The sequence below is a fragment of the Alosa pseudoharengus genome, unplaced genomic scaffold, assembly GCF_046254945.1.
Source record: "Alosa pseudoharengus isolate Yale_2024_CS ecotype anadromous, Long Island Sound unplaced genomic scaffold, YU_APseudo_1.1 YU_APseudo_1.1_scf_15, whole genome shotgun sequence".
NCBI lineage: Eukaryota > Metazoa > Chordata > Actinopteri > Clupeiformes > Clupeidae > Alosa > Alosa pseudoharengus.
This window is the reverse complement of record NW_027468620.1, coordinates 12,409,143-12,436,078: the sequence shown is the minus strand read 5'-3', so window position 1 is coordinate 12,436,078 and position 26,936 is coordinate 12,409,143. Positions and strand designations below refer to the sequence as shown.

Genomic DNA, 26,936 nt, shown 5'->3' with positions numbered 1-26,936 from the left:
AGCCTACATCACATCGGGTCGCGGGGAGAAATGAACAACTCCAGTCAAGCATGGGAGAACCACCTTTCATGGATGAGCCATATTTGGGCCAAATCGGTTTCATGGTGCGAGCGAGTGTGTCTAGTCTACCTGATAGGAGGAAGCTGCCATACTGGAGTAGTGCGGCTCCGCTGCAGTTCGAAATTGCAGTAGGCCTATGACTTTTACATGAGTTATGGAGCTGCATGATGACGCTATTGGCAACCAATATCAGTCCTATTAGCCTGAATGATAACAAATTGTGACTCCACAATAAAATTCAACGGATTGTAAAATATTAAAGCGCGCCCATTAGGAAATAGTTTTAGTAGCCTAAAGTTTTAGATCCTGACCCTTGCCTTTACATTCTAAAGTAGGCTAAACAATTAGGCCTATCGTTCCAAGATACAAGACAGTGCAGTTATTTGTCTAAATGGATCAGTGTAGTCATTCATCTAGCAAAATGCATGTGCACTTTATGGAAGATATGTTCTTCTATTGTCACAGTGAGCAGTAGAAATTCCACATGGTCAGCCACATTGTTTGCTTGTCAACTCCATGTGCAGGAATAATTATTTCTATTCACTTCCATCTGTATTGTCTCCTTTTAATTTCTAAAATCAAACACTATAGAATAGACACTCAAAGCAAAAAAAATTCGTAGGCTACATTAAAAAGTACATGCCTTTAAATGTCAAATCATAATAGGCGTTTTTTTTATAGCCTACATTTAAGTATACTTAAACTTACCATATCAGTATAAATAAAGGGTACATATTAACATTTGGGGTTGATCACCGTATATCCACTACAGCTAACTACTACATCACAGTATATCCACTACAGCTAACTAGACAAGGCTACACTGCCTCCCTCAGGCACTTGTGACCTATGAAATCATTGTCCTTTCACCAAAAATGGCTGGCAGTATGTGGTGGATAGGGTAGCCTACAAAATCCCTTAGGCTACAGAAAATACCTGCATTACTTCAAGTGTCAAAACTACAGTTTTGGAGGAAGTATTTGCCGTTCTTATGCAGGAAATGCAATATTTTGGACATGAAAAACTGCATTGCACTATACTATTGTACAATTGCATACATACAACATTTTTGACATATTATTGGAGATTTTGGAAATATTATTGTACTGCGGTATAACTGCATTGTACTTCGAAAAAACTGCAGTTATATTTTGTAAAAACGCAAAAGACTCCGCCAGTAAGCACACAGTGCACATAGTGTACTACACGAAAGTGTACTCACGTAAGTACACCAATTGAGACAGACTCCTAAGCTTTGTGTTCTTTAGATATCCACTGAAGTTAGCATGTAGCCTAAATCGGCTAGCACTGAGTCGGCTCTCTTGTAATACCACATTTTACCATGTGTGGCCACTGTATATCAATATACAATGCAAGTCCATGGAAGAGTGTTGTGTGGCTCTGTAGGCCTACATAGCTCCTCTAACACCAATATAGAACTAAGATTACAAAAATGTAAGTAGTGTGGGAACTAATTAAGAACTAATACTAAGAGAAGATAAGAGACTAGAATAGATCTGTAGTGTATATTCTATAATATTCTCTATATCTAACCTCTATACTGTTCCTAGTCTTAGTACTTCTATCTCTTCTGTCTCAAAATACTACAAGATTCATGTAGTTCTTTTTCGTTAGGGAAGGGTGAGGGTCCCGTGGTTTGTTTCCTGAGAATACCTCACATCTTCTATGTAGTGGGGTATATAGTCCTACAAAACATCAGATCATGAGTTGTTAATATGTCAAATTGTTTCATGACCAAATTGACCCATCCAGTCTGCCATTACCCACCTACGGTCTTTTGACAAGTCATATTTTCAGTTAAGTATGTAGCATTTGACTTACCTTATCAAGAAACCATACCTAAAAAGGTTTCATTAAAAAAACTGGAGAGCACAATTCAAAATTGCATCAACTCTCCTGAACATGCCTTTGAAAATGGCATTCTAAATCTGCTTTGGAAAATGAGGGCTCACTGCAGTGACATTTTGGGAAAAGCTAAAGGTAACTGAAAAGTTAAACATGACAATGACATTTTACTTTGACATTTCAAAGGTGTATTTTAGGTATTCCTGTTCTTGACAACATATTTAACTGTGGTCCCCTAATTCCTTTTAAATGTTTCAGAGACTAATCAGAAGAGAGTACACATCAGGCACTCAAAGACATTCTAGAATAATCCATAGGAGAGAAGACCTTTAAGAAAAAGACCTTCAGGGACACAACCACCGGCACTCCCAAGCGCAAGAGTGCTACATAGAAGATTAGGCCACCAATTTGTGAGACTAGTCGATAAAAGTCTACTCATTCTCTCTGTGAGCATGATTTGGCTTTTCAAATGTAGGGCGGTACAGCACATAAAAACAATATTTCCAAATTGCCTACAGCCTTGCGCATACATCAGTACGATCTGAATGAATTGTCTGAATTTTAAAAGTCTGCATAGTTTACAAGGCTCTAAAATGCTAAATAATGTAATATACTGTGCATGTACTAGTGTGCATATAATGTGTGTAGTCTGAATCCCTGAATCCATTTGAAGTGACTTTCTGGAAAATCCACAGACATATATTCAATACTTGAGGCAAAAAGTCCTTATCTGGTCACAAAATATTTGTACAAATATTATTTGCATCAATAATAAAAAAAAAAAACTGACCGTGATTGGTCATCAGATACAAAACACTTAGCCTATGTGCATAAATCACAATTCTTGTATCAATCTGCATATTTTCTTTCTACAGTATAAAATACAAGAATCACTTTGTAAATGCTTGGAAATGCAAATAGGATAGATTATGCACATTTGTGACATGAAACATTAAAGTTTCATTTAACATTAACCTCTCACCACCCACCCACCCACACAGTACATACATTATTTTATAACACGTTTGACATGGAGCATTTCACACACGAGACAACACAGAGGTCAACAGAAAAGGTCTGAAAAGCATGCAAGGTCACAGCACGACACTAAAGCTGCAATGCTGAATGGATGTTCCAGGTTGTTCCAGGAGGTCGTCTGATGGCCTTTCAACTCATCAGACACTTCAGACATAACCAAGTAATGCCAGCGGAATACTATTCATTCCGATATCCCATGGGCTTGTCCTGGCAGAGATTATTATGGGATTGATGAAAAGATGGGAGTGGATTTCTCAGTGTCTTAGGCCGAGTGGAATCAAAGTAAGATATGAGAAAGGGTCCAGGAGATGATGTTTTGATTATGTCCCTGCAGAGGATACATACGAGCGCATCCAATTTGACCTCGGAACAATATAATTTATATTATTGTTTTAATTTTAAAAAAATTCACAATAACCTAAGGAAAGACGTTGGCTTTTATTGATTCCTAGTAAAAAACAAAATCATAATTTGTGGTTTTACAAATCCATTTTATTGTATCAGTGGTTAAAAGTCCAAGTTTTTAAGCACAAAGGTTGTGCTTATTTGAGATTGGCTTTGTGCAGCTTGATCATTGAAAAAAAATTAAATCATTAAAAAAAGAAAAAAATGTCCATACTCCTGTATACTGTTAAAAATACAAAGTAAAATTTAAGTCTGTAGTGTACCATAAGAATAAGCCGTTTTGATAAAGTGTAAGAAACCCTTGCAAAAGTGCATTTTATATTAATGACAACAGCATTTTCTGAGATCATAACTATACAAAGTATAAAATGTACATAATTTTATTACAAAACCATCTTTAGTGTACCGGTTCTACATGAGATAAAGTACATATGCAAAAATTTAGTGGCCGCTGTCAATCATGATTATAAAAACTAAAGGAAAATAGAGAGGCGCGATGAGAGAGTGAGTCAGACGGCCTTCACACTTGCCTCCATTTTAGTGGCTGTGAGTGGTAATGGAAATTTCACAGTGTGTTCTGTTAGCCCTTAAGAACACGCGCTGTATTTACATCTAAGCAGAGAAACAAAGACTAATGAACCAGAAGAGAAGTGTTGAGGCCATCAAGACTTTCAAAGATGTTAAAAAATAAAGATCTTTTTTTTTTTGGATTTTGTTTTTTACTTTTTCTTCTTTTCAAAATAATTATTTTGTGCCCACTTTTGTGTACACAGTTAAATTCTGCTTTTGATCAAGAAACCTGCTATACACTTTTTAAAATTTACACCATCACAGCTGCCAAAAGTATAAAAGTAATATTCACAAATAACTATACAATAATTTTCAAATCAGTAGGTCCAAAAAAGCCTGGGTTTTGTACATCCCCAAATAAGTAAAAACAAAAACAAAAATCAAGTGTCCACCCAGTGTCTTAAAAAATAGAACAAATATATATATTTATATATATATATAAATATATATATATATATATATATATATATATATTTATATATATATATATATATATATATATATATATATATATATATATAAGATTTTTGACATTTATCGCATGGTAAGACTTTAAATAGTGCACCTATTTACCATCTCTACAAAAAATTAAAAGCACTAGATTTTTAAAATATACAAACACGCACACACACACATTAAAAAAGAAGCACACCTGTGCAGATTATTGCTGTGGACATTTTGAGAAGGCACATAGACCGTGGAGGCATGGTGGCCAAATCCAAATGGGACGAAGTGATGAGGGGGCTGAGACAGCCATGGAAGTCTCCGTTCTGATCCGCAGGTGGGGCTGGAGGAGGCATGATGAGTCCAGCAGGACGAGCAGGGATTGGGGAGGATTGGGGGGCGGGGCAAGTTGTGGCGTGTTGCGGGGGAGTAGTGGCAAGAGACACAAAAGGTAAAAGACATCTCTGAGGTAAGGAGAGCACAAGAGCAAGAGGCGAGCGAGGAGGAGGAGGAGGTCACACAGACGTGGTCACGCGGTCAGCAGCGTTATTGACCTCGTTTTTGTTGGAGTCCAGGCCTTTGGCAGCGTTCATGTCGTTGCGGAGGTTCTCGGCGGCTTTCTTCATGCTCCGCAGCTCGCCAGGGTGAGGCGTTGCTCGACGCAGCAAGGTTCCCTGTAGAGCAGGGCAGAAAACAATCGGGAAAACACAAGACATCAGATCAGGCCATACTTCAAAATAGCCAGTTGATATTCAAATGAAGCACGTATCCTCTGATTCATTCACTCATTCATTCATGTACCGCCCCTCAATCATTTGTTCATTCATTCATTCATTCAAAGTGACATTCAAATGACATTCTAAGTGACATCAAAAGCACATCTGACACGAGTGACATGAAACTCACAGTCCCCATCAGAGCACCCCCATTCATAAATATGTCCACATCCTCATCTAACACAGCGATATCTCTTGCATTGCTTTGTCATAACCTTGAGTGTGTTCAAGCACAACACAGAATACACTCAGCACACCCACCTTTTCATCGTCCTCGTCCTCATCCTCATCCAGGAAGCGGATGGCACTGATCCTGTTCTGAGCTCGATCGTCCCAAGTGGTGTCGGCCACGTCGGTCACCAGGCTCTCCAGGCCACCACACCGGGCCAGGTTATCCAGGCCTGCGCGTGACAAAAAAAAACACAACCTGAGGTCAAACTCAAGTCTACATTAGCAAAGTCCAGCCCAGCACAAGGTCATCACGGCCTAAACCTGTGAAGCACTTTGAGTATCTAGAACAGCTTTATATGGAACGTGTTGTTGTTGTGTTGTAAACACAATGTCTGAAAACAACATAACAACTACCCCTAGAGAATATTTTACCTTGCTGTTGTAAATACTTCTCACGGCTTGAGCCCTTACCCCTAGACACCGGTGTATGTGCATTTGTTTTGGAGCCCAAGGACTAGCTACAGGCAAAGGCAATCTCCAAAGAGCTATATCTACTAACCAGATAACGTTTTATGATTTTCACAAGACGTCTTCGGCTCGCCTTCAGCCAAATGTCAAGGCTGGTTTTCTGCCTGCGAGGCGCTGCCAGCTATGCTAGGTGCACAATCAATTCTCCATATTATAAGCTCATTTACCATCAAAATGGCTTCCAAGCTGTTATATTATGGTCGAACACTTGCATGGTGCAGCTTTGAACAAAAACACAGCACAGACCAGCAAACAAAAGCCTGAACACGACACAGCACAGCGTTATCTAGACACTGGCAAAGCAAGACAACACAGCCCCTACACAACACATGCCAGTTCAGCACAGAGTGATTAGCTAAACCTAAACATAGCACACCTGCCAGCCACCCACCACGCCAGAGCAGAGCACAGGCCGGCACGGCACGGCACGGCACGGCATGGCATGAGGTTATCCAGGTCTGACCACACCACAGCCCAGAGGATCAGGTCAGGGTGGCAGGCCAGGCACCAGTAATCTCAACCTGCTTAGCCACCACATTAAACCCCACTGAGGATGCTTTAATGCAGAGCTCTGCAGTGAGTGAGCGAGGGTGTGTGTGTGTGTGTGTCACAAATGAGGACTCAGTGCAAACCAAGCAACGCCTGACTGCATACAGGCTTAAAGCCTGGCTGGATTTGTTTATAAAGACCATAATAAGGGTGGGAGACGTGTGTGTGTGTGTGTGTGTGAGGGAGAGAGAGTGAAATGTACTAAAAAGAGACAGAGAGACAAGAGGGGGGGGGGGGTAAGAGAGGGAATACGTGAGAGGAATAAGAGAAAGGGGGGGTGAGAGAGAGAGGCCTTGCACTCAGGCACCTCTTGCCTCTCTTTATCACCCTAACTAACCCTGCATTACCAACCCCCCGGTCCAAGCAAGCGTGGGTGCCAAGCCGCAGTGGCTAAGAGAGGGTGCGGGATGCCAGATCACAGTTTCAAATCCCTGCTTACTCACAGGCTTATTGCAAGACAATCTGCCCCCAACCCCCAATCTTACCCGCGCTGATTTGACCTCTGCAAGCCCCGCACAGCCTCACTCACACACAAGGGGGCGGGAGTCACGGATGACTCTGCCAGCAGCCGAGAAACACATCATGGCTACAGGGGCGTGAGAGAAGAGATATACCAACAGACAAACAGTGTGGCTTGCATTTCATTGGGCACTTGATGAACTGATATGCTGACCTGGAGTCAGAGGGATTGTGGGTGCTGGGGGCATAAAATAATTACTATAATCCCAATTGGATAAGGCACCGAATTTGGCGACCCAGCCGGAGTCAAATGTGTCTGCGTCGAGCGGCGAGCTTTCAATGGCTCCGGGCCAGTCACAGCTAAGCCTCTTTGGCCGAGCAATCCGTGGACATGCATGTGTGTGCGTGTGCGTTTGTGTGTGTGAGAGAGAAACGTATCACAAGTGCACGGGTGATAGAGGCCGAGTCGTTTTGACAGTACACCATCAGCTGCACACCAACACACACACACACACACACACACACACACCTGGGCCTTGGCGCCCCTGCTCCACAACGAACCCCGTCAGCAAGCACACAGCGGCTTTAGAAGCAATTACTGCTCAGCTGCCTGAGTGTGGCTTGAAGCGCTGCAATCAGTGGGAGACGACTATCGGCGTCATTAGTATATGATAATTTAGGAGAGCATCCTCCTCTTGGCAGCCTCAGAGCTTGTGCAGTTAGGTCAAAATCTCTCCTGCGTTTAGGGGAAGATTGCTCTCTAGACAACGCTTCGCTACACTTACGGCTACACTTATGTGCAACGTTAAGTTGAAATTAATGCTAGCTGCCCGCTGCTTCACTGATTGTCTTTGCCGTGGCTGCTGGGCAACTCTGCTAAAGGGGACAGCAAAACAGTGGACGACAGGAACTCAGGTAGACATCTGTCAGTGTTACGGGGACCGAAAGGGAATAGAGTCATCATTGGTGGGGCACAACGAATGGGAGGAAAGTCTTTTTTGTGTCCATTTTTATCAACGCCACACACAAACAAGGTCCTTAAGAGTCCTTTATACACATAAATGAAAACCAATCCAGGGGACCAGGAGGAAATCTAACATGGAACCAAGTAATGATTTAACGGCGTCATGTTAACTGCAGTGGAACAATAAACAACGTTTTACACCATGGTGTTCACAGAGAGACAGCAGTGGGCATAACGTTACAGAATGGATAAATTCGTGACATGGAAGACAAAAATAGCAGGTGATTCAGCCCCAGCGGAGAAAGACAATGCTGACCGTAATTAACCAAAAACCAGGCGAAAAGAAAATACCGTATATACCATAATATCTGTGTGTGTTTTGTGTCTGAAACCAACCGCTGGCAGCAGGCAGCATGAGAGCCAACAAATCACAGTCACTTGACATTTTTAAATTGATTTTGTTGGGGCGATGAGGGCCAGGTGGGGCTTAACCCCCCTCCCAAATGGTGAATGACAGACAAGGTTTGAGATCCACTGCTTAAAGAATTACATCTGAACTACACATCCGACACATTATGAACTACACACACCACACAATACTCTGCGATGTCCTTCTTTCAAAAAAACTCACAGCACATCGTGACCTTGTTCATGACATGCCTACATTCTTGTCCTTGCACATTGTTTGTGCAAATATGAATTCATGCATAAAGCGGCCTCCCCCTACTTTACTTGATCTGAGTATTTAGGCCTGCTGCTATCCTCACTTGCATTGTCCCGACACATCCTTGTCCTTGTATATCCTGGTAGGGAAGGGAAGAGTGTGTCTGTGAAGTGCTTTATTATGTGAGGCTGTTTCTTCTCCAGCCGCACCGCACGCCTCAACTTCCCCATAAAAAGACGCTAAACAGGCAGACCTTGTTGCTTGGAGAGAGCGACATCCTGAAGAGCCCCTCCAACTGCTTCCTGGTATTAAGCGGAATCCATTAAACAAGAAGCCCAAAGAATCACAACAAGGCCAGCGGGAGGGAGGGCAAGCGGAGGGTGCCATCGCTGCATGGAAGGCTGGAAATCCATTACAATGAGGGGAACGAACTCGGCCGCTACACACGCAGCAGGGCCAAACGCCAACAGTGCCACCAACAGGACCGATCCAGTAGAGGGCCATACCTTTTTTGAAGAGCCACTCACAGACGCGGAAGTCACTATTGTCTACGGCAGGGCAAAACTGAGCCATACAGTAAAGAATGTAATAACTGAACCACATGTGTACAGCCTAAGAGGAGTATACTAATGATTATTTTTACTATATTCAGACTGCTCTTTTATCTACAGTGACTTCCAAATAAACGGGGAGATACAAGTGCAAGACAGGTAGCACTGGAATTAGCAAAGAGCCCTGGCCTTCCTTATGGCGCTGTGGGGCCAGTTAAGCAGGCGGAGTGGCGGAGGGGTCAGGTGGGGCGTCTTACCTTTGTTGTCGGGCTCGCAAGGCTGCTGCGGCAGAAGCACGCAGGTGAGCACCTTCTCCCCGGACTCGGGGTCCACGTCCGTCTGGAAGGTGAGCAGCGGCTGGGACTGGTTCTCAGACAGCCACAGCGCTTTGAGGCGCAGCGTGGTCAGGGACAGGGGCAGGTAGGCCAGCCTGCAGGGGCGAGAGACACCGAGAGAGAGAGAGAGAGAGAGAGAGAGAGAAAAAGAGACAGAGAGGGAGGGAGACAGAGTATGTGAGAGAGAACGAGACAGAGAGAGAGAGAGAAAGAATGGAGGGGTAGGGTTACCAAAATCTCATAGACCATATACCAGGATGCAGACCGCTGACTTTTACTTCTGTTTGCTAACTGTATAAATATACTGTGGAGACATGCGAACGCAACATTGACTCATATAATGTAGACGCCAAAGTATCACAGTATTCATACTCTATCACAGTAAAACCAAACATGCAAACCAATAGTCCCATATTCTAGTAACCAAAACCTTTTCAACTTTTAAAATATCATTATGCAAACACAAAGTATCCAATTTCCATTGTCTCAGCAGCAATGTGGTCCAGGGTGATATTGGTGTATTTTTCACAATGTCAGAGGAGATTTACATTATTTTCATGGCTGCACTACTGACAGTGCATTTGCAGCCTATTTGTTCATTTTTGCATAATACACTAATCCAACCCAATGAATATCCCAGTATTCCAGTATTTATTATGATCAAACTGCAGAACTTTCAAACACTCTCATGGCTTCCCTAACACAAAATCACCTTGAGCTGGCATAAAGGCTGAGCAGAGACAGCCACCCCATCAGGCAGTCTCTCTGTCATCAGAGCACAAGTCCTCCCAGCAAAAACGCTCTCATTCTTAAAGTGTCAACCCCTTACAAACACATGAGAACAAAGCAACGCCTTGTATACCCTTCCAGTGACGCATCTCATTCTCCCTGTGTGTTAGTCGTGAAGGTCTCTGACACAAAGCTCTTTTTCCCACAAAGCGTGTCAGACTAGACAAGGCCCACTTCTCATCCCCCCAGTGTCCATTCCAAAGTACAACTGTAGAACTTGTAACTAGTCTTTTCAGATTTTACTAATCGCCTTTATAAGACTCAAAAGCAAAAGCCTTTGTGTGTAAACACTATTCTGCATTCCAAATGGGCAGCTCAGGTAAGCCTTGATACATGGCGTAACACAATACCGCGGCGTGACAGGGATTTGCCCGCCGGCCAGGCCTTAGGTCACATATGGCAGATCAACCCCTGGCATCAAGACAGCATAATTTCCACTACAATCAGCAGAGTCTCTAGGGTGCGTTATCAACTTCCCCTCAGAATACCCCGAACTGTCAGGAAATAATCTCTGCAAATGAGCTCAGGGGGAAACCCAGGCCTGGCTTGTCGACCCTGGATGAAAGTTGTGATTGGGTGGGTGGGGGTGTGGACAGTGGGTTGGGGCGACATTGCGGACGGGTGGTTTAATCAGTATCTGTGGCGTCCCACCTGTTTCCAGACACATCAAATACGTGCAGCTCAGTAGCCTGCGACAGCTCGGAGGGAATGTGTTTCAATTGATTTTCACGCACACACAGGACATTCAAGCTGCTGCAGCCGCCAATCTGCCAAAAGAGAAAAGAACACAAGACAAAAAAACATTTCAAAGCATTAGCTTACATGCAGTGTGCAGAGTGCAAGCAGAAGAAATAAAATAAAATAAAAAATGAGTGACTCAATAAATGTTTAAATTAATCAATTAATGAACGAATTGGTGTGACAAGCAAGTAAATGACGACTGACTAAATGAGTAGATTAGTTATGGCATTAATAAATAAATCAATAAATATACCGTATTTTCCGGACTATAAGTTGCACCAGTCAAAAAATGTGTCATGAAGAGGAAACTTATAGTCCGGAAAATACGGTATGTATAGAGGCATAAACTGAAAACATTTAGCCCAAATAGACTTAACAAAACTGCATCCGTAACCACTTCTCTAGGGTGTCAGGTTGACCGGGCATCAATATGGGCTTGACAATGACCGTGAGGCTGACATTAGGGGCAATTAGTTGTGGTATAAAGCAATGCTAATGGCCTGGGAGAGTCCAGACAGCAATCAACATCGCATTAGACAGGGCAGCACCCCGACACGGTCACACCGTTATACACACACAGAAAGAGACTACCTCCGTTTTACACAGGATCAATACATGTTAGATAAAAGGTGTTGAATGGGGGAAAACACAACTGCTTACAAGCCACGGTTCCCAGAAACCAGAACACAGCAGTGAGCCAAGAGAAACAAACAACAAATACAAACAACACCAAAACAACAAAAACTAATTGATAATGAACAAATAAACAAGAGAGCAGTGGAGGGTGACGTGGTGCAGTGGAATTAGTGTCATGCTGGAAGAGGACATAAACACCAAAAGGCGCTGACAGAGTTGGAGAAGAATACTGATGAGTCATTCAATGGAATCTGCCTAAGGTGACCCCGAAAAGATGTGTAACACAGAAACAAATGACACAAACGCTCACATGACTTTGTGAACATATGGCCATAAAGCTTAGCCAGAAGATTCACAGATGCTTTAAAATCACGACAAAGCTGTTTAGGCCCTCTGATATACCCAACTCAAAACATCCTCCACATGTTATCACAGAAAATACATTTAGTTTATGTTTCCAAAGTGACTTATAATACAGATGCACACCGTTCAATTTGCTAGGTAGTGAGGTAGTGTGTGTGTGTAGGTATTAGCTGCATTGCATATAAACCGCAGGACAGTGCTTAATGAAAATAAAACAAAACAAAACATAACCATGTATTGGCTGCACCTGTAGTCCAATAGTCCAATGTATCAGATTGCGTGAAGAGAAGAAATACATTGATTCCCATGTATACCCCACCCCTGTGTATTAACGCCATAGCTGAAGACATTTTGTAAAATCAATGTATGGACCTTGGTTAATAGGCGGGAAATGGTTGTAAACGTTAACTCTGATAGGCAGGCTACAACAGGCACATAACTGAAGCTTTCTGTTCACGGAGTGTAAACATTTAGAAGACTGGTCTAATTTTTTCAAGTGCACGCTCCTCATTTCACGTTTGGTGTAGCCAGATCCACTGATTATAGTGGAAGCTTATTGTTGCATCATACACTCCGCAAACGGGGCGCTTCATTTACGTGCCTGGTGTAGCCAGCCTGTGACAACTGCACTTCCTCCAAGGGTCTTTCTGCTCTGTCTTACAGCGGCTTAGACAGTGGCTACTGAGTTTAGGTCACTTTGGAGACTGTGTGGAGTGTGAGGTCTTCCCTCACTCACTCTCGCAGACAGGGCCTTCTGCACATCCGACACAAAGGCACTGTGTGTCCGTGTGAAAAGAGCCTTTCAGATTATGCTTTAACCACAGTCTGTTCTCTCTCCTTCACTGGTGCAACACTCAAGAAACTGAAGGAAAAACACGCTTTGGATTGAACGAGGGAACAGACACGTAAAATACCAATTGAAATACCTCAAGGCTATAATAATCTATTTCAGACCAACCCTTCACTGTTTGACCTTCATCATTTTCAGAAAGACGATTAATTTCATAGGCTACTTGTTAACCTTCAGGGCATGGCACGATTATTGCTTCAATGCAAAGCTAATACCAAAGTCCAGTCGTTAGTGCCACGGCACCAGCACAGAGCAAGGTAGCCTTGATCGCAATCACAGTCAAAAGCTGGCACAGAGAGGGCACTAAAGGAATTACCACTGAACTGGAAAGACCAACCAGGGGACCAAAAACACTATCCCCTCTCATGGACTTAACTGTGTCCCTTTTTGTAGACTGACTGTATCTTTCTCTCACTCATTTACACTTATCGTGCGTTCCATTTGTACATGTTGACAGCTTGTGACAACTCATAATTTGTGAAATGACGTAACTTCCTCGTCGTAAAAACTCGCCGTGAACTGGGGGTACTTTGACTTGTACAAGATCGATTTTCGTCAGACAAGCATAGGGGGGCGTGCCATCGTGTAATTTTGCGTAACTTTCTTACTACTCGTAAAACGAGCACATTGGCTAAATGGATTGCACCATCACACACACACACACACACACACACACACACACACACACACACACACACACACACACACACACACACACACACACACACACACACACACACACACACACACACACACAGTGTTCTAGCTAAAGACCCCCAGCTGCTTGCCATTATCTGAAGCTCAATGACAAACAACACAAACTGAGCACACTGAAAACCACTTGGAACTTGAAAATAGCTTGATCTAATATACTCAACTAGATTTACAAATCAAACAAAAACTGACGTGACAAAGTATCTGTTCTAGATGTTCTCCTTCACAGGAAGACAGAGAAACACAGACACACACACACACACACACACACACACACACAAACAAAGGCATGTGTTGTATGCAGTAAATCATTCTGGATTAAAGTATCTGCGGATTGCCAAAGGTCAGGGTTGTTATTCTGCAGAGGCAGAGCACAGAACTAACTCCTTCGTTTGGTCCTGCACAACATGCATAGTCTACAAAGATGACGCACGGTGAACAATAACTTTGTTAAAAATGAAAAACTGCATCTTCTTATATGTAGAGATACAAGACTTTTATACAACTGTTTTACTTTATGTAACAATATTAATGATTCCAGTTAGAGGGATTAGTACTACATGGCTCTAAAGGCGAGTTGGTCACCCCTGTCTTATGTAAATAATATAAACTAAATAAAACATGACTTCAACACAGTTAATGGGACCTCCAGTATGAAGTCATCAGTTCATCCACGGCTGAAGTGCTCTTGAGCAAGGCACCTAACCCCCTTACTGCTCCCCAAGCGCTATTGTAGCAAGGCAGCTCACTGCTCCGGGTTAGTGTGTGCTTCACCTAGCTGTGTGTTCACTAATTCACAGATGGGATAAATGCAGAGACCAAATTCCTTGTATACACAAGTATATTTGGCCTATAAACCGGATTTACATTTATATTATATTTAAATGTATTTTTCAGGTCTTAAGGACGCTTGTTAAACAGCTCCATATGGGACATGGTCAGCATCATGGATGTTTTCTGGGGGAGGAGGAGGAGGGGGTGGGTGTCATTCTACAGACCTCCCTTCAGATGGTATTACCTAAACAACTAGACTCTTGTGTTCTGGAACTTTCCTCTCAAAACTTCTCTCTCTCTCTCTGCCAACACACCAACTACCACTCCCAATAAACAGGTGTTGTTGCTGCCCAGAGGACTAGGAGGAAACGATACACATCAAATGAGTTTGGTTTGAAGATTGCTTGATATCTGCCCAAAAAGCCAACAATTCAGGTTTTACAAATCCAAATAAATCTTCCAACATCAAATTGGAGCCCATCTGTCTTGTCTGTGGTTTCATATCACTGAAATCTCAGATGGTAGGCAAAACATCGAAACATTTACGAACACAAGGGTTGATCTGATATCTCCAGAGAAGCAGCGCATCGCTTCCCCTTGAATCCCACGTGCCTGACGCAGGAACAAACGGCGGCCGACACCACTCCAGATGCCCGAGAGGTGGGCGTTGTGACTTGATTACAGCACGCCGCTACGGGACGAATGCCCGCCACTCATCTCTCAAGTGATTTGTTTACAACGGCTCGAAAAAAAAAAAATAGCGGGCCAACTTCAGAAAGGAGATGTACAAAACAAGTTGTGTGTTTCTTTGCACTTGCCTTACAGATTCGAGGGAAAGCACTCCTACGCTTATCTTGATTATATTAATCTTGCAGCAAAAAACTGTAAAGGATCAGTGCTACGTAGTGATAAATGTCTGATTTGTGTGAAATGAAATTGCATGACTGCATTACAATTATGCCAACACACACACACAGTTGTCAAAGCAGAGGTCATGAGGTGAGGGGCTTACATGAGGTATAGACAACATCTGCAAAAGATCCACACACATACCTCTTTGGGCAACGAAGTCAGGCGATTCCGATCACAGTTGAAGTTTGACAGCTTCCTCAGCTTTCCAATACTTCTGGGCAAAGTCTGTAAAGAGGGGGGGGGGGGGGGGGGGGGGGTTAGAGTTAAGAACGTGATGAGCCCACAAAGTGTGTGTGGCCATCTAACAGCCACAGCCCTAACCTTCTACAGAGAGCCCCCTATAGAAACGACACGCGCATGCTCACAGTGGACGCAGCACAAGGGCCTGCAAGGCTCGCCCCACACCCTGAGGATTACCAGGCAACTGATGAGGATGAAGAGGTCTAATAGGTCAGCTGGGGCTTTCCTCTGGACACCCACTGTTAACAGGCCTCACGAACGAACGAGACCAGGAAGTGGAGACCACAGAGGGGAGGGAGGGAGAGGACAGCTGCCCAGTTCAATATAACTGACAAGCCTAGTCAACGTTGGGCCATCGTGTTTTGCTCACGGCGGCTGTTCTGAGTGAGCTCCCAGAGCGCTTTGTCGGTGGATGCCATTTCCTGGTTCTCTAATGAATCAGTCTGCGCTCTTAATCAAATAAGGCCCTAACGATTCTGCACAAGAGTCGTCAGCAGAAGTGACTGGGGGGGCTCAGTCTACACGGAAAAACAAACACAAGGTAGCAGATTGGAATTCTTTGGCAAGCAGCAGAGGAATCTCGGAACTAATTAGTACTAACAAATTAATTCCACCATTGGCATATTATCCAGCCAAGCTGCTGTTCTTTGGGAATCACACATACAACATATCCATATTAATGACAGCCAGGTCATCTTTTGACATTTCACCAGCCAACAATACGGCATAATAATCATTAGAAAACTGAACTAAAATCGTATCTGATTTCATTTTTTTTAGGTCATTTGAAATACTTTTCATAATTACAAATCATTCAAATATCATGCTTGAGATTAATACCAGTGAAAAAAGCCCTTAACATTAACCAAACCAAGATAATAAACTAACAACTAAACTTTCAGTTGTACAACAAAGAAAAAAGTTGTAGGATTAATGTGAAAGACTACTACTAAACAAGTAAGGCAAGTCATGTTCACTGACACTTAATGACTTATGATGAAATGGCTGTGAGACACAGTCCTGAAGTCATGTGGGGGAGAGAGTCAAGGCGGCCTCACCTGTAGCTGGTTCTCCGTGAGCACGAGTTCGGTGAGGTTTTCACAGTTGCCAATGCTCTCTGGGAGCTTCATCAGTCGGTTCTGGTCTGCTTTCAGTATGGAGAGTTTTCCAAGTTTGCCTGAGGACAAGAGCGACAACAAACAAACACCCAATGAGAAGAGAAAACAACATTTGTTGTTTAGAAGAACTCTGAGGGCCACTCTAAGGACAACAGATCCACAAATATGCTTCCAGATCCACAAATATGCTTCCAGATCAACAAATACACTGCAAAAACTGATATCTAACCAAGTGTTATAATCTTATATTAAGATAACAAATAAATCTAGTTGGTATTGTTTTCAGTATAAAGACACTAACTTTGAGCTTTCTCATAAACTCATAAGCCAAAATCTTCTAAGTAAATGTATCTGTCCATGGGGTAAGAAAATGTTTAAGAGAATCTTTATACTAAAAACAATACCAACTAGATTTGTTTTAGGTTAATATAAAATTATAGTTTTTGCAGTGTATGGTTCGCTTCCAAGTGAATGTGACAGCACAGCAGAGACATTAGTTCATTCATAGCCACTTACATTGTTTAACTGAAAGGAAAAACAGCTTGAGGTTATGGCCATTAGATCAACTCACTGTCACTGACAAAGACCAAGTTTTCAAAAAGTGCTTATGCACAAATCGAGATTATAAAAATTCAAACGCGTCCCATCATTGTTCATGCATGCTGTGTCGTCTGTGACTCAGAGTGACCTGTGCCTGCCTCTCTTGCTCCTTCTCACCACTAAGAGGGGTGGGAGGACAGATGATTCCACACTGTCAGTGTAAATTCACCCTCACCCTCCAGATCCGTATTTCTGTCTCTCACATGTCTCTCAAATCCCAAAGCAAATCAGTTGTGCTTTCCTTCGACTGAGCTAAATTCTGAGAACTAATACAAATACAGAAAATGCATAAGCTGCGTATCAGTCATTGACTTTATATTACAGATTATGTTAATATCAGACAGGCAGCAGAGCAGAGGGGGTTGTGTGAGGACAGATCACAATCACACAGGATGAGGTGGATCAGAGAGACAAGTTAGTGTCAATCACAGCTCAAGGCCGCGTTCCATACTGGGAGTCGACTGGTTCAGTAGCGGAAACCTCATGGCAGATCCTGGTTTTAGCAAACCACACAAGTGCACTTCCTGCATTCACAGCCTGATAGAGGCATGTTTTTCTTTCCACCCTGGGATTCCCCTTGCTGGTTTGGTTTCAGAAATGTGGACACTTCACTGGGAGCAGTATAAATTTAAATACTTACTCACACTCACATGCTGTGGACATGTAAGAGGATTCATAATAACAAATACACACTAACACACAGCACTCCAAAGCGCAGACATGCACACACACACGCACGCACGCACACACACACACACACACACACACACACACACACACACACACACACACACACACACACACACACACACACACACACACACACACACACACACACACACACACACACACACACACACACACACACACACACACACACACACACACACACACACACACACACACACACACACACACACACACACACACACACACACACACACACACACACACACACACACACACCAACGCAATCCAATATTAAAACTAGAGATGACAATCCACACTACACTACCATGCTGTGCACTTGTGAGAGAATGCATAAACAAACACTCATATACACACACACACACACACACACACACACACACACACACACACACACACACACACACTGACCTATGCCTTCTGGCAGCACATCGATGAGGTTCTGGGACACCAGCAGGTCAGTGAGGGAGTGCAGGCAGCTCAGCTCCTCCGGGAGGCGCTCTAACTTGTTCTCCGAGACGTCCAGACACAGCAGGTTCCGCATACTGCCCATCTCCTAGAGGAAACAGCCAAAAAGAGTCCTCCTGTATCCCATAATGTTTTTTTCTGAACAGCCATGTTTGTGTAGGCGGTTGCATAGGAATTTACTGAAGTCTATCAATAATGCACAGACCAATCGGTAGAATGTGCTTTGTATGGACACACAGGCTACAATAACAATATAAAAGTAGTCCATGAGAACACTTTGCACTGTAATGTGGTGAAAAGCCATCAGTGAACTATACATTACACAACAGATCTCCAACAGATAGTCGACACCCTGTTACATGGCCATACATACCACTCTTCTAGCTACTAATGGGGAGTATTGATCCCTCTCACACAAATAGCTGCATTGCCTGACTTAGTTAAAGTATTTCAGTTTGCAGACAATACTATACTGGTTGGGTTGCTAAGCAGTGATGAAGGTACCGCCACAGTGATTTAATATTAGGAGTGCTGCAGAGATCGCGTTTGATTTAGGAGGCCGCTCATAACCAGACCAGAGTCTCATATAAGCAGATTATAATTATAAAATAAACCTTTTACTGAATCTGAATAAAACACGTGTAAAACGTTTTAACAGAAAAAAAAAGGTGACAAGAAGTTGATTACGTATTACACAAGGCCATCAGCCCTGCTGACATTCCACATACATCACTATGAACCCTGGCCCCCCCACACACACACACGCACACACACACACACACACACCTCAGCAGCAACAACATTTCAGGAATCCCTTACCGCTGGAATTTCGGCCAACTGGTTCCCATCCAGCCAGAGGTCTTTCAGGCTGACAAGACAGCCTATTGTCTCGGGCTAAACAGGAGGGGAGGTTTGACAGGGTCAGTATAAGAGAGCAACAGAACCAGGTGACTGGCACCGACGCAAACAGGAATGCGGAGCTGAACGCATGCAAAAGGCCCAGCCGCATTCCATTGTACCCTGGTTTTCCAGACAGAGCAAGCACACACAGAGAGGTGTATTATTGTTATTTTTATTGTTGGACAAGAAAACAAATGACTTCCTTTTCAAAGACACTGTTAAAAAGGGGGGGGGGGGATTACATGCCTCACCTGTTAGACTGTTAAACGGTATTTGAGTTTAGGAAATGGACTTACCAAGTTATAAAGTTCATTGTTCCCTAGATCCAGTTCTTCAAGTTTACCAAGTTGCGACAGAGACCTAGACAAGCAAAACACAAAGCGAATTGTTGCTTGAAAAACGTGTCAATTTTCAATTAATAATTCCTAACCAAATCTGATATATGACTGAAGACATGGACGACATGAAAACATTGCGGAATCATGGACACATGCAGACTTGACAAACTCGCACATCTCAGACTGAGACATATCTCAGATGCCTGAGGAGACCATTACAACAGAACAAACAATGTTCCTGTCCACACATACTCAGAGACACATGACAGTAATCACATACTCACTCTGGTAAATATGTCAACAGATTCTCTCGTAGTTCCAGTGATATCAAGTTACCAAGGCTGTGGAAAAAGGCAATGGGTTAGTTATGTACACATGAAGCCATCAGATATTGTGTTATTTAGATGAGCAAAGGTTTTGGTCCAGGTTTATGGAGTTAACATAACATTTTGACAGAATTGTTAAATCCACATCACAAGGCCTTCATTTGCATACAACACTACAGAAATGCTATCTAAAACATTTACCTCCAAAGTTAGCTTCATAAAAGTGACACATTTGGCGCAGGGTGAAAGTAGGCCACACCACATTTAAATTGGGTAAATTAGTTTGGAGGGGGGAAAGACAGAGCCCTTTTCTGTTTATTCATACCACTGAAGACCTAGGCTTCAGGAAGGAACCAAGCTTAATTATATTTGGGCCACTTAAGAAGACCACAATCAGTTTTGGCACCAGAGAGGAAAACCAAAGCTTACTCGAAAGTTGAAAAGGGTGAACATTTTTCTAGGTTCAAATCCTGGATTTCTTTCACATTGTATTATGTAATGTTTTAGAACCACTTTTCCGTTAAAATGAGCCTTGCTTCAAGCTGCGGGTGACTCAACGACTTGACATGACAACATCCCCACTAGCCTCAATATAGATGACCACTGGGCACTGGCTATAGCAGTAATACTACTGACAGAGACGGTTCCACAAAATACAAGCCAAATGTATTTGCACAAATTTCAAATAGTTAGTCAGTTACAGTACAGTAAGTGTGCCATGACCAATTTCTTTAAATACTGGGCCCTAATCTGACTGATAGACAATGTCCAAAGTCTAACTAAAACTAATTTACTAACTAACTACTTTAAAAAACGAATTTAATTTAATAACTAGACAAAACCAATTTGCTCATTTAACACCATGGGCAAGACAGTGATGAGTCAACTAAATGGCACCACATCCCACGCTATAGTTCATAATAGATAGACTTTGAATTCTTGGCTGCCTTTTTAAATTAATCTGTTCATGAGTCTGGAGATGCATAGATGCTTCCCTGGGACAAGCTAATAAAATGTGTTGGCCAATCGATATCAGTAAACCAAATGATAGCAAACATAATTAAGATAACAACATGCATGGAAATTAAATAAATAAATAGTGATGACAGCAGAATGTATTAGTGACACATTTTTCTTTCAAATGGCCAGCAGGGGAAAAAGGATTGCAAAGTCTTTAAACACTCCTCTTCTGTAGTAAACCAATATCGCAAAGCAGCTTTTCAGGTCTTTGATTATGCCCAAAACGGTAGGAAAGCAAATGAAAACTAACTCTGGAAGCAGCAGATGACGGATTAACTGGGAGGGGGGGTAAGAAATCTAGAAATAATATCTCGTCAATGACAGGATTCAGTTCCAGATTAAAAGGCTTCTGAGGATTCTGAAGGCCATCTTAAAGTGGGTAGTTTTCTTCCACCAAAACATACTTGATGCAGATGTATTGGATTTTTATCAATATCTGACATTTTTGTCTCACAGGTGATGCTGATATCAGTTTATGTGCAAATAAATTCATGGTGTTGGGAGTATTGAGTGTTGGAATGCACCTCGTTCATTCACATGATTTATGCTTTGGTCATTGCAAATTCAAGTTGTTTATCAGTTTAGTTTAGTGCATTTGGGGCAGTGGTGGCCTACTGGTTAGGGCTTCGGGCTTGTAACCAGAGGGTTGCCGGTTCGATCCCCCGACCAGTAGAACGGCTGAAATGCCCTTGAGCAAGGCACCTAACCCCTCACTGCTCCCCGAGCGCCGCTATAGCAGGCAGCTCACTGCGTCGGGATTAAGGAAATGGTATACTCCTCCGTCACATTTGCGCGTGTCGAAGACGTGCGTAATTTTTGACGAGTACATGAGTCCAATTTCTGTTGTCCTGAATGCGCGCTAGATCATTAAGGTTAGCGCCTGCGCACTACGGATTAACTGTGATACTCTGCCCCACCAACTGGGGGTGGTACATCGAGCCTGAAAGTAGGACACAACCACCAAAGAAGCCTGAAACGCCTGAAGAAAAGAAGAAGGTGGGATGTGTGAGCACTGAATGAAGGAAGAGCTAGTGAAGGAGTGTTCCACACTTATGTGCAAAAGATGCGGCTGTTAGATGAGGAGAAGCACCACGAGTACTTTCGCCTGTCTGCTGGGAAGTTTGATAAGTTGGTCCATCGCATCGCTGCATTTATCATCCACACGAACACACACAGCACACCTGTTGATATAGCTGAGAGACTTGCTTATAGCTTACTTGCTTATTAGGCTACTTATAGATGAATGACAGCAATGTTGGTGCGATACAAAGTAAAGACATTTTTCTAAACACAGCAGTGCCATGGTAAGAAAGAGTTGTGCGTACAGATGTCCTCAATTAAATTTGTATTGAGTCTTCACACCTGCCTAGTGCATCTAGAGCGAGAGGTAGCCTAGGTTACATTCCTTCAATTATTATTATGATTATGATTATGAACGCATTATCCGGTGTTGACAGGCGGGTTTCGAGATTTGAGTTCAGCATTGTTCAGGAGTAGGTGATAATGAGTGCACCTGGGAGAGGTAGCCTAGGCTACATTCCATTTATTATTATTATCATTATTGATGACGCATTATATACGGAACAGGCGAGAATGCATCTCGATCAACAAGTGTTACTGGGTTTCACGATTTGATTTCAGCATTGTTTAGTACGCTCATTTTTAAAGATGCATTTAATCCAAAGTCATGTCAGCTCTCTATGCAGGGAGAAGGGCTGTCACTTTTTATTCGAACATGACGTGAAATATCCGTAGTCGAACTATATAAATAAACTATTCGGTTTTTAGTGCCATGTGTAGCGCATTTCTACAGTCTATGATTAGTTTGTTTTTTATTTTATTGTTTGCCATCTCATCCAGTGCTCTATGATCCAGGGCTTATGACCAAATCAAGCCAATAATAGCCAGTAGCCACAATAATGACTGGAGCCAGAGCCCATGCAGCCACCCTGTTTCGAAAATGGAAGATAACGCACAGAACAGCCGGCCTGAGCGGACAATTACGTCCCCAACTCATCTAAAATGTGGTGTCTGGAAATACTTTGGGTTCTACACCATAGATGGTAAAGTAACCGTTAAAGATAATGTTAAAGAATCTGTATCTGTGGATTGTGGCTTTACATTGGTCGAAGTTGACTCCATGTCGTGGTGTTTCACGTAACTCGATAGCCAGGCAAGCTGTGCGAAAACAGGCGCTCTGCTCCATCGTTGTTAGGGTAACAAAACAAGTCTTCTTCTGTCTAGGTTTGTCTCTAGGTTTTAAGTGTTGTTCTTCTATGTGGTCCACCTACTGGAGGGGAGTGTTTACAGCAGTTCCGTTTCAAACATGCGCAGTCTACGCGTTAAGTGACGCGTGGTTTTAACTTTCGGTCGCCTCAAAAACGTGACGCATGGCGTAAAAATAACGCAATTCTCATCACGCGCTCAACAGTGCCGCAGACGCGGGACCATATCATAGCCCTTAGTGTGTGCTTCACCTCACTGTGTGTTCACTGTGTGCGGAGTGTGTTTCACTAATTCACAGATTGGGATAAATGCAGAGACCAAATTTCCCTCACGGGACCAAAAGAGTATATATACTTATACTTATTTCCTCACCACCTCCAGACACACGGAGGCATGGACATGGAAGCACCTTTTTGTTCTGTGAAAATCAGCTGAAATTCTCTCATCAGCCCCATGTCGAGAAATCATTTTTAAGCCAGCCAATCAGCCAATAGCGCAGATCTGCTGTTATTATCAAGCATGTCAAGTCAAGACCTATCCAGATTCAAAACAATCATAACATGCCAACCTACACTCCTGTTCACAATAGAAAGGCTTAGCAAAAAGGGAACATGTTCTGATCTACGCCCTCCTGTACCTATAGCAAATAGCAGAATAGCTAATCAGCAAGGCACTGGCATAGCCAACTGAGCTGTGTGTAGTGAGGCTAACTTGACACCAAACACTAACCTTCTTTTTACACAGGCAGTGGTGAAAAATATGAAGCAAAGCCATATGTCCATCTGTACATAAACCCATTAGCAGCAAGACTAAATCTCCTGTTTAGGAACAAATTACAGGCCCCTGGCCTGGTAGTCAGCTCTGCGTTCGGCATTAGTTTCTATCTCATCTATCCGTGGCCTGGGACGAGCAGCCTGTACCCAACACTGGTCACAACACAGTCAGGAAAAAGAGCAAGGAGGAAATTGCAGAGGAAATGAACAGGGTCGACAAATCACACAAAGAGGAAGGAGGGGAGAGAGAAGGAAAACAGACTGACAGACAAGTGGACAACGACCACCGCCGCTCACAGACCTTCATGGGTTTGACGCGCTACGCAGAGAGCATTCGAGAAGGAAGAGAACTGGCACTGACAAAAATGGCAACGTGGCAATCCATAAACAGAGGGGATATTCTGTACACGTTCTGGGACAAAGGCAGGTACAGTCATGCTTTGGAGCAACGGCTGTTGTTGACCTGAAACTGCAACGAGTGAAACTGTGTGTGAACGGAAGCATGAGACAGCCGAGAGCAACTCCTGCGACTAAAATACAAATTCAACTAATGACAACGGCAGAAAGCCTACTTATGAGTTTCAGAAAGGGAGCCATTTTTGCAACCCTCAAAAGACCCTGATTAGCTGAACTACTCTGGTAGCATACCACACTGATGACGCTATGCTAGTTCTTCTGACGCAGCGGAAATTTAGAAATGATTTTGAAAACATTTCCTGCAATTTCACATGAGCATTATTACAGTAATTCTTCCAGCATAGGCAATCAGAATCAGCCAAGGGAAAGATGAGACAGAGAGTGAGAGCAAAAGCAAACTTACTTTCCTATGTTTTCTGGCAAGGTCTGCAAAGAAATATCATTGATGGAGAGGCAAGTTAAATTCCTCAACTCTGGAAAACTTTCTGGCAATCTGCAAAAGAAGAACAGAAGTCCCAATGCTTATTTCAAATGGCTGCACCCCCCCACCACCCACCCCCCCACACACACACAATGAGACAGGAGACCAATTTCACAGCTCAAAATCAGTTTGTAAACTTGATACTGAGTGACTTAATGTAAATAACACACATTCCTGGCAGACTTGCATGAGCTTTTAATTCTTTGTTGACCAAAAGAGAGGATGATATTTTGCAAGTCCCCAAATCCTACTAGTCTTTATCTTGAGCCCATTAATAGCAGGGCGTATGCATGTGGGTATGTGTGTATGTGCAGAACGTGTGCATGTACGTGTTCAGTCAGGCGTGGCGCCATTTCCAAGTCTCTGTGAGTTCTGACTGGCACGTCTGAAAGCATGCATATCATTAAGTAATCATAATGCCAATCAGACTGAAGCCTTACGCTACTGGGTGGGTTAAGTAGACCACAGAGACAAGGTCACGCTCAGCAATGACTAACATTTATGGGAAAACCCACATACAAATTGGGGCACCGTAAATTCAATGAAAAAAAAATGCATTAAGGGTGACCCACTAAGCATTTTAATTCTATTGGAATGCCAGTTAAAACAACTAAGGGGAAAGGTTGATTTAGCATTTCTTTGTATAAAGATTCTTGCATGGATAAGGACAAACATTACCATATTGCACAAAATCTAAAACAGAGGAATGTGTTTTATTAGAGGGGTATTTTATTAAGTATGAAGCAATTCTGTCCCTAGTTATAGTCACCATGACAGTACCAGGCCAGCCACCAACAAACCACAACTTTACACAGAAAACGGGCAAGTTTAACTGAAAAACTGAAAGCTCAACTTCGTCAAGGGTTACAAATTATTCAGGGTCTGGAAGCAACCCAAGTATAATTGGTCAGAATGTTGCACGTTTACATATGCAACCACCACAACAACAAATAGCAACAACAGCGACAGCAGCATGATATTTCTTGTTAATTACCTTGTTAGTGGGTTTCCACTGAAGTCAGCTACTTGGAGAGCTTTACAGTATGAAATGCTTTCAGGGATTTCCATGATGTCTGTGTGCCAAGAAGCAAAAACAACAATCACGTTAGGATGGCACACCAACACAGCACCCATGACTATTCACGACAGAGACGGTTTGAACTGTAATAAGGTGAAATAAATAAATAAATAAATAAACAAACAAACGAAAAACAACATCAGACAAAAGACAAGGCTATAGACCCTTTCAACAGCATAAACAAACATGTGCATTCATAAGGCACTTCCGGTGGCAGAGAAAACAAGATTGAGCTAATGGTAACTTGGGGGACAATCAAATATTTTAAAAACAACATCTTGTAAAGCATTGCGCTAACGTCCGATTTATTCCCATGTCAAAGTATCTGCGCTGGTTGTGAGCATTGATGCAGGGGAGTATTGTTGCGCTCAGATGATCTACAGTTTAGCCAGGTGTGTTTAAACCAAGAGTTGAAGAGAGAGTGAGGAGTAGTTCACACACTGAAAGAAAAGACTTAAACAAAGTCTACAGAAAGGAGTTTTTCATTTAATTTTGGGAGCAAGAGCAGACGTTTCAGCCGTCCGGCTATTCTCAATGCTCACAGTGAATCAACTGCAGACATGCAATTAACAAGTACCCAGTTGGGTTAAGGTCAATTAACAAGTACCCAGTTGGGTTAAGGGCAATTAACAAGTACCCAGTTGGGTTAAGGGCAATCAAGAGACAGGGGTGGTGGGAGGGGCTTTAGGCCAGACCCAGACAACAAGTATAAATCCATTTGTTTTTGTTACACTTGTAGACATTCATTTAAAAAAGTTAATGAGATAAAAGTTTTACAAAAAGCATAGTAGATTTAAGTCCTCGTTCATCCCTTTTGGACAGAGGCTACCAAGTTCAGAAATCCAGAAACATTCTCTCTGAAGCAGTGTTTTATCCAAGTCCCCGCCTGTCCTTTTAGGCAAGATCCTTTCCACACCCAGAAATCTCAGGTCAACAATGGAGTGCCCTGCAGACTGAAAATGTCGGGTAACAGATGACATTTTATCAGCTCTCCTAATTGCACTCATATGTTCAATTACTCTTGTTCGTAAGGCCCTGGTGGTTTTACCTACATACAGCAATGGGCAAGGACAGATTAAAATAT

At 42.7% G+C, this 26,936-nt stretch overlaps 1 protein-coding gene across 1 annotated transcript in view; it reads right to left on the bottom strand.

Moving 5' to 3' along the window:
• Positions 1-3,383: 3,383 nt before the first annotated feature.
• The window catches only part of lrrc1 (leucine rich repeat containing 1), a 32,877-nt gene continuing 9,324 nt past the window's right edge, over positions 3,384-26,936 (bottom strand). The window contains exons 3-14 of the mRNA XM_076285582.1: positions 25,769-25,847; positions 24,697-24,786; positions 19,816-19,872; positions 19,490-19,553; positions 19,113-19,187; positions 18,237-18,381; positions 16,458-16,576; positions 15,301-15,384; positions 10,821-10,936; positions 9,303-9,475; positions 5,421-5,560; positions 3,384-5,057 (exon numbers count right to left, since the gene is read on the bottom strand). Coding sequence (XP_076141697.1) covers positions 4,899-5,057; positions 5,421-5,560; positions 9,303-9,475; positions 10,821-10,936; positions 15,301-15,384; positions 16,458-16,576; positions 18,237-18,381; positions 19,113-19,187; positions 19,490-19,553; positions 19,816-19,872; positions 24,697-24,786; positions 25,769-25,847 — 1,301 coding nt within the window. The 3' untranslated portion in view covers positions 3,384-4,898. The remainder of the gene's footprint in view (positions 5,058-5,420; positions 5,561-9,302; positions 9,476-10,820; positions 10,937-15,300; positions 15,385-16,457; positions 16,577-18,236; positions 18,382-19,112; positions 19,188-19,489; positions 19,554-19,815; positions 19,873-24,696; positions 24,787-25,768; positions 25,848-26,936) is intronic.